Genomic DNA, 7,969 nt, shown 5'->3' on the forward strand with positions numbered 1-7,969 from the left:
TTTTACTAAACTGAGTCTGAGTTTAAGAAACAGTAACAAACTTTTAATTAATCCTCACAAATAATAAAGAAACCAATTAAATGGGTTATAAGGCTAAATAATTACCAAATTAAACTCCCTATGCTGAAAAGTAATTGTACAATATCCCACGACTCAAAAATACTAATTCAAAGACTATCCACTTTGATTGACAGGAATCTCTCACTGAAGACAATCTGAAAAGAAGTCTTAGGAAGTCACAAAACACTTTTAGGTGGAATCTGTCTTCCTTCCTTCCTTTTTTCAGGTATCTGTCTTCTTTTGGGGGGTATGGGGGGAGGGAAGAAAGAAAGACTGGAGAAAAAGATTATAGAGAAAAGAGGCTTTTAACTAAAACTCACTTTAAAAAAAAAGTACCAATAGTTTTCATTTACTCTCCTAAATTACTGAAATCAAACTACTGAAATATAAATACTGGCAAGCAATTAGAATGTTTATTCAGGTTAGCTTAAAAATTAAACTAAATTAGATAAGTAGGTAGTCTTTAATATCACAATGGCTTGACTGTAGATAAGTGGTAAAGAAAGTGTAAAATAGGTTATTGTATTTACTGGGCAGTACTCACATGCATCCTGCTAAACAAGACTGATAACAGTTTAAGAATCACAAAGAATTTACATTCTGTGACTGTTATTACCATTCATATCCTTAATCTCTTTTTTAAATTACATTTTTAAATAGAAAATAAATGGTTTAAATAAGTAAAGGTATAATGATTCATATATTTATATTTTCTTGTTGTATAGTTTTATTTTTTGAGACAAATGAAAAAAGCGCCCATAGAATTCCTACCCTCCTTAACTCTCCCCAAACCCCTGCCCCAGAGAATAAAGTTATAATAGGCCCTTCCTATCACTAAAAATTCTATTACAATGAATCTCTTTTCATCATCTCTGGATCAATACCATAAAGTAATCTGGTTGAAATGACTGCTTCAGTCATCACTCAGGGGAGTATCAGAGCACTTCCTTTTCTTACAAGGAAATAAATTCAATGTTTTATCTTAAGAAATGACTATTTGTACTAGTCAGAAATGAGCTAACAAGTATGGTGAAAGAGCTTATCTGCTCAAACATTTCTATTACTTTATAGAATTATTGGTACTGAGATTCCCAATCCTTCTACAGACCACTTCATACATTATATGCACTACATAATGAATTTAGGCCCCTTCTAAATAAACTCTTGAGTTAACTGACCTTATTTTTAGTTGAATTCTACCTGGTGTTCTGAAAAAATAAATTTAATGTAAAAAAATTACACTCAACGCATCTTAAAAAAATCATCGTGTCTCATATTTTAAATTTGTATTTGCCATTGTTGTTCTCATCTGTATAACTTTTATTTCTCAGGGGAGGACTTCTAGTTAGCGGAATTTTCATAACCACATCAAGCTCCACAGTCTCTGAAGCCATGTATAAACTGTTCTGTATCAAGTAATGTCAAATAAAATCCCTAAACAGGGCATGTCTTCTACTTATTATCACCCTGATGAAAATGACTTCAGTAATTTCTGTCTTGGATTTAAATAGCAGTTCTACGTAAGCCTTCCACATTATGTCTTTGGGAAATAATATGGTATTTCTTTCTTCCTCTTAGTTGAAGATGCCTGCTCCTGAACACAGGCAAATGACTTCTAATAAGACACATTCTAAACCTGCAAAAAAGGAGAGATCTAAATAACTATTAAATGATGTAATAATTACCATAGTTTTCATAAAATCATCATTTTAAAAGTCTGCACTATATAAAAAAAAAAAGAAACCAGTCAAAAAGAGAAGAGGTGAGGAGAAGCAACACACAGAGAAAAGGAATGCCTGCTCCTGAACACAGGCAAATGACTTCTAATAAGATACATTCTAAACCTGCATAAAGGAGAGATCTAAATAACTATTAAATGATGTAATAATTACCATAGTTTTCATAAAATCATCATTTTAAAAGTCTGCACTATATAAAAAAAAAGAAACCAGTCAAAAAGAGAAGAGGTGAGGAGAAGCAACACACAGAGAAAAGGAGATTTTAAAAATTCATATACAAAACCTCTGGGTGCGACCATAAGAAAGCATGTGCATTTGAGAGAACATCTGAATGGTAGTCAGGGCAGTATTAACGTATCTTAAGTACTGTGAACAACTAGCCTGATCATTAGTTTAATTTTCACATCCGTCCAAGTAGCAGGCTGCCCTCCAATTCCCACCCCCTATTGCTATTTCAGCATTTTAATACACATACCAACAACTGCCACCAGGACATACAGTGTCTGGTTTAAATAGGTTTATCTCTCTCCTTAGCTTGTCCTGGAATTATGCCTACAGCTCAGTCCTGGTAGCTTTTAGGATGAGAAATCTAACTGGAAAGAGCTACAGTATTAGTTCAGCGATTCCCAACACCTCTTTTTAAAACTTGTTTGACCTTCCAACTATCTCCAACACACCAAAGTTAAACAGCCCAAATTCCAAACCTAGTATAATCCCTTTAAATCTGCATTGTAAACATTGTTACTGATGGGCTGCCAAATCTGAAAGTTTCTTAGCTCTTTGTCGAGTTAAAATGAAAGAAATAGGAGCCCAGGAAAATACAATGGTCTATCAAAAGAAACATCCTAATTAATCCAAAACACGGGTTCCCCAAAGGCTCCCTTTCCCTGTCAACTTCTTGCGGTGGGTGGAAGAAGCCCCCTCCAACTTTTCGCCCGACCTTCTCATGAAGGTCAGGAAGCTCCTCACTTTCAAGGCACCCACATCAAACTCTTAAGAAAGAAATCGGAAGCCAGCGGGCCAGTGAGAAGAGGTCAGACGCCCAACTCTCTTGATCTTTCCAAGATCTCGGTCCTCTGCCAGCCCCTCCAGCCCTTGCGTTCCACTTAGGAGATGTTTCATTACATAATCCCGGCTCCACCGAGTCCTCCCGGAGTCCCGGGAGCTCACGCACTGCCCTCAGGAAGATCGCTGGTGCTAGATCCTGGGAGCAACTCCCGTCACCACCCGCCCGACGCCGCGATCCGGACCCAGGCTCCCTGCCGCGGAGGTCCTGGGGGGTTTGCACAACTCACTGGGCGCGACCGCTGGCCGGTTTCCCCGCCTCTCTGTGCAAGTCCGATGCTGCGCAGGGCAGGCGGCCCGACCCTGCACACCGGGCTCACCGCCCCCTCCTGCGAGGTCCCGCACCTCGATCGCAAGCTCCGAGCCCCTCTTGGGGTTCCCTTCCTCTCAGCCCGCTGTCCGGCTCCTCTCGGGGTCCCCTCTCTTCAGACCCAAGTCTCGGCCCCTCTCGGGGTCCCCTCTCCACAGTACGCACTGTCAAATCAGCTCCCGGATCTCCCCTCACTCGGGTCCTCCCCGACCTCACTCTGCCCGGGGTCCCATCCCGGCACCCGGCTGTCCCAGCCCCTCTTGGGGTCCCTAATCCTCAGACCTTCCGTCCCGGCCCCTCTCGTGGTCTCTTCCCCTCAGACCCCCTGTCCCAGCACCTCCCTGGGTCTCTACCCCTCACCCCCTGTCTAGGTCCCTTTCGGGGTCCCCATCCTTCACACCCGCTATCCCGGCCCCTCTCGGGGTCTCCTCTCCAAAGTCCGCACTGTCAATTCCACTCCCGGAACTCCCCTCACTCGGGTCCTCCCCGACCTCACCCCGCCCGGGGTCCTCTCGCCGCGGCTCACGCTGTCACCGTCCCGCGCCCCGGTGTTCTCACCTCAGACCTGCTGTCACCATTCCCGGGCCCGGCGTCTCCGCCGTCGCCGTTTCCTCTCCCACACTTGTTCCCGAGTCGCTCTCCTGCGGCTTGTCCCCTGGCGGATCTCTGGGCGGGTCGCTGAGTGCTGGATCCAGTTGCACGCAGCCTACGCCCGCGGTTCCCCCGTTGCGACCCACTCTCTACGTAGGACCCCGCCGCCGGGCGCCACACCGGGACCCTCCCGCGGCCGCCGCTGCTGCTGTCCGAGGTGCGGCTCCTGCCAGGGGTGGCCAATCGCACCCGACTGCGCCGAGCGTGCTCCGCCTCTCCTTTTCAGTTCGCCCACCCCCTGCCCCCTGACCACGCCTACAGCTCTGTTCCGATAGGCTCTCTACTGACCTTCCCTGATCGCGGGACAAGCGGCCGGAGCCGGATATAGGTATTTGACGAAAGTGCCTGGGAAGCCGAGCGGTCGATGGAGCCCGAGGATTGGTGGAGTTGACGGCGGGCGGGACCGGGTGGGGCGGGGTTTCCTCAGACTGGGAAGACCTTGCAACTTTAGTTACCCGCGGGCTTCCCTGGGGTGCGGTCGTTCTTGTTTGTGCTGCTGTGGGGGTCAAAGTTCATTGGCACTCCTCTCCATGCCTTTACTTTTCTTGGGAAGCTACCAGAGACCACCGTGTTAGAGCCTTTGGGGAGGACTCCATTCTCTCCTTAGACCTTACACAGGTTTCTTAGTAATTCTGCCATAGATTAATATAGCATTTATTCGCCTAGCACTTGTAAATATTTCCTGGATTTGAACCCTTTTATATCTCTGCCAGGGAATTTGCCTTTCCTTGCATTGCGTTCAACGGACGTCAGTTTAATGCTGTTGGGAGGAAAAAAAACTATGTACTAAGTGTATACTCTGCACACCTTAAGCGTTCAACACGGACCAGGCACATTTTGATAGTTAGAAGAACAAAGCTTTAGAAATATTCAGTTTGGGTTTCGATGACAGTAGGAACAGGAACTGTGGTAGGGAACCCTTGCTAGCTTTAGCAAGGTTTCAGCAAGCCTATTCAACGTAACCTTTTTCAGGGCCCCAGGTTTTAAAGATTCTGTGTGAGCTAATGGTCAAAGGATAAAGAGCTTTGACCTAAGTGCAACCTGCGATAACCAGAGACCCATCTTGACCCAAGCTGAAATATAGTGCCTGTCAGGGGTGAAAGTGCATCGTTGTTACTCAGAACCATTCTTTACATTTTTGTGAAACTGGTTATGTTGATTAAAGCAATACCAGAACCCCCAAATAAGCTCACGGGCTTCGACAATTTAGCATTTTGTGAAAAATTGTTTCATTTCGGCAACACATTTTGATCGTAAGCCTTGTCAGATGCATACAGGCTTTAGCCCTCAAAAAACCCTCCATCATTAACTCCTTTGTTTTTAACTCCTGCGACAAAATTTGTATTCTAAACAGTATATGTTTCCTCTAGTGTTTAAAAATCACACCCATTCCAATTACAATGCTCCCCTTTAAAATTTAAGTTTGGGTGTTAGGGTATGCAGAGAGGGCCTGGAAGCACGCGAAGCTGTAAAATGGGACTGGCAGGACTTCGTTTTAGGTCAAGTTCTGAAGTGGATGTCTCCTGAGGAGTGTGGCTGAGTACCATCCTGAGAAGGGATAAAGAGAAAGATTTCAAGGTGTTAAGACTTGATTTTGAGAGAATTTGGTTTTTACAGGCCTAGAGAGACTGTCCAAGATCATTAGACAACTTTAAAGATTGATAAGACTCAAGCCATGAGAGAATTTTTTTTGAGTAAATGCCCCTTCACTAAAGAGCATTTATTAGTCAAGAGCTCATCCTACCAGTTCTACAGTTGGCAATCTGGATTTAAAAGAAAATGGGATAAAATTTCACCACCCTAGGTGTTTAGTTGTGTCTAAAAGAAATGAATGACCATTTACAGATGCTGTTTACAATCAAAAAGACTGAAATAGAAATGAAATAAGCATGATAAAACCCTCAGCATCTTGAAAGGAAACCATTTAGCAATGAAATCAACCTTTTGGGGGGATTCATTCTATCAATGAACTGATTTCTGAAATGTTGGTGCTTTTTCTGCTCTATGATTATTGCTGATAGAAACTCAAGTTGCTCAATATAGTTGATTACGAATAATTTAGATGTGATCCAACAGCACAAAAAAAGAAAATGACTTCATCCTTTGGACAAGAGACAGTTCTGAAATCCTAGTTTAAGTGTAGGTGGCAGACCTACAGTGAGCTCTGAGAATTACTCTTACTTAGAATGAGCTTCAGAAGATCTCTCAACTCCTGGAAAAACACTGTAGCACTCCATTCTGGAAATTCTTGAGTTTTGTTGGGAGGAAAAATCCCTTACAAATAGAGCCAAGATTTCAATTAAAATAAGGTAGTAAATAAGAAATGTCAAAATAAATAGAATGAGAATAAAGTTTTTCATTTTTAGAAGACTCCATGGGGGCCAAATCAGAGATAAATTTGATCACAAAGGGTCTGAGAATCAGAATATTAGGTTCCACCCTTGCTTTCAAATGTGTTCAGCTTTACCACTTGTTACTTTTTTTTTTCCTTTTTGTCTTTTTTTACTGACCGGTAACGGGATCGCAACCCTCGGTGTCGCGCCCATACCGGAGACCGGCAACGGGATCGCAACCTTCAGTGTTGCGCCCGCACCGCGCTCAGCCAGTGAGCGGGAACCGGTCTCCACATGGGATCCGAACCCTCGGCGGGAGCGCCGCCGCACTCCCAAGCACCGCACTCTCCAGTGCGCCACCGGGCCGGCCCGTACTTGTTACTTTTTCTAATGGAGACTTGGATGTAACATAAAGAGTGGGGTTACTTTGAAAAACTATTAAACACTTCTGGGCTCTTTTCCTTATTTTTTTTTTGGCAGCTGGCCAGTACAGGGATCTCAACCCTTGACCTTGGTGTTATCAGCACCATGCTGTCCCAAGGGAGCTAACCAGCCAGACTTTATTTTTTCTTGCTACACACAACTAGATCACACTCACTTAGCAAAAGGGACACCCAAAACTTGGTCGTTAAGCAAAACATATAACACGGTGTCCCTCTTATTCAGAAGGAATCACACAAATTAATTCATGCAGATACTCAGCTCTCGTTTTCTGACTTTCTACTCGGCATTCCTAACTTTGGCCAAATTACTTCCTGTAGACAAATGCTCCACTTGCTCGGCTGAGAGTTCGTTAGCAAGCTATTGGACCCGCAAAAATAGCTTTTAAAAAATTTATATTTGAGGGAATGTGAGGCAGTTGTACCGCGGAGGGCCTGAGTCTGGGGGTCTAAACAAAGCAGAGTGGACGCTATTATATTTTTTAGGCAAATGACAGCTCCTTCCTCATTTATAAAATCGAGAGAACACCTTACTGAGTAAACCTATACAAACAGAAAGGATTCCCAATGTCTGGGAAAATTTCGTTTTGCTGACCCCAGGATGGAATATCATCATCTTTGTTTATATTTTAGTTCTTAATAAAGCTTCAACAGTCAGAGGAAGAGCATCATTTCCTGCATGATCACGCACTCTGGATATCTAGGTTTACCGACCTACTAAGGGGACGGGTCTTGTTCACGTGCTTAAGTTAAAGAAGTGACCACCTCCACCTGCCACTGGCCCTTCAAATCTTCCAAACCCTCCGCCCTTCGGGTTGTTAACGATTCAAGCTTTAGTTTTGGCTCCCGACGCCGCCTGGCGGCTGTTTCCGGAAGTCGCCTCTGAGCTTCGGGGTCCTGGCCGCGGCTAGGCCTGCCCATGGATTTGCCTAACTCCAGACAGCTGTCCTCCGTCCTGCCCCCGCTACCCGTTGAAGATTTTAAGACGGCGATGAAGGGTCTGGTGTTCCGGCGAAGAAGGCGTCCAGTGGCCTCTTCACGCCTTGAGGGATGGCGGAGTCAGGCCGGCGTCGGGTAGCTCGCGACCCGGAAGTCGCCCCCGGCGCGAGGTCCCCGTTGCTGAGAGCGGGCGCGGGGGGCGGAGCTCGGCGGAGACGCGAAAGGGGTCGCCACTCCGGCTCCTCAAGTTGGGGCCGCCCTCAGGCGTTGCTAGGCGGACCTCGAGTCTCCAGGGCGGGTGGCCGCGGTCTCCGGGGGACACGGTCAGCTGCGGTCAGAGGCAACATGAGTGCCGCGGGACTGCTGGCTCCGGCTCCGGCGCCTGCTGGAGCGCCGCCGGCCCCGGAGTACTACCCTGAGGAGGACGAAGAG

General features: G+C 45.6%; 1 protein-coding gene across 1 annotated transcript in view; it reads left to right on the forward strand.

Annotated features, from left to right (window-relative positions):
- Window positions 1–7,238: 7,238 nt before the first annotated feature.
- The window catches only part of SUDS3 (suppressor of defective silencing 3 homolog (S. cerevisiae)), a 35,265-nt gene continuing 34,534 nt past the window's right edge, over window positions 7,239–7,969 (forward strand). Inside the window, exon 1 of the mRNA XM_008580650.1 lies at window positions 7,239–7,967. Coding sequence (XP_008578872.1) covers window positions 7,649–7,967 — 319 coding nt within the window. The 5' untranslated portion in view covers window positions 7,239–7,648. The remainder of the gene's footprint in view (window positions 7,968–7,969) is intronic.

Source organism: Galeopterus variegatus, unplaced genomic scaffold (genome assembly GCF_000696425.1).
Source record: "Galeopterus variegatus unplaced genomic scaffold, G_variegatus-3.0.2 Scaffold2137, whole genome shotgun sequence".
In the NCBI taxonomy this organism is placed as follows: Eukaryota; Metazoa; Chordata; class Mammalia; order Dermoptera; family Cynocephalidae; genus Galeopterus; species Galeopterus variegatus.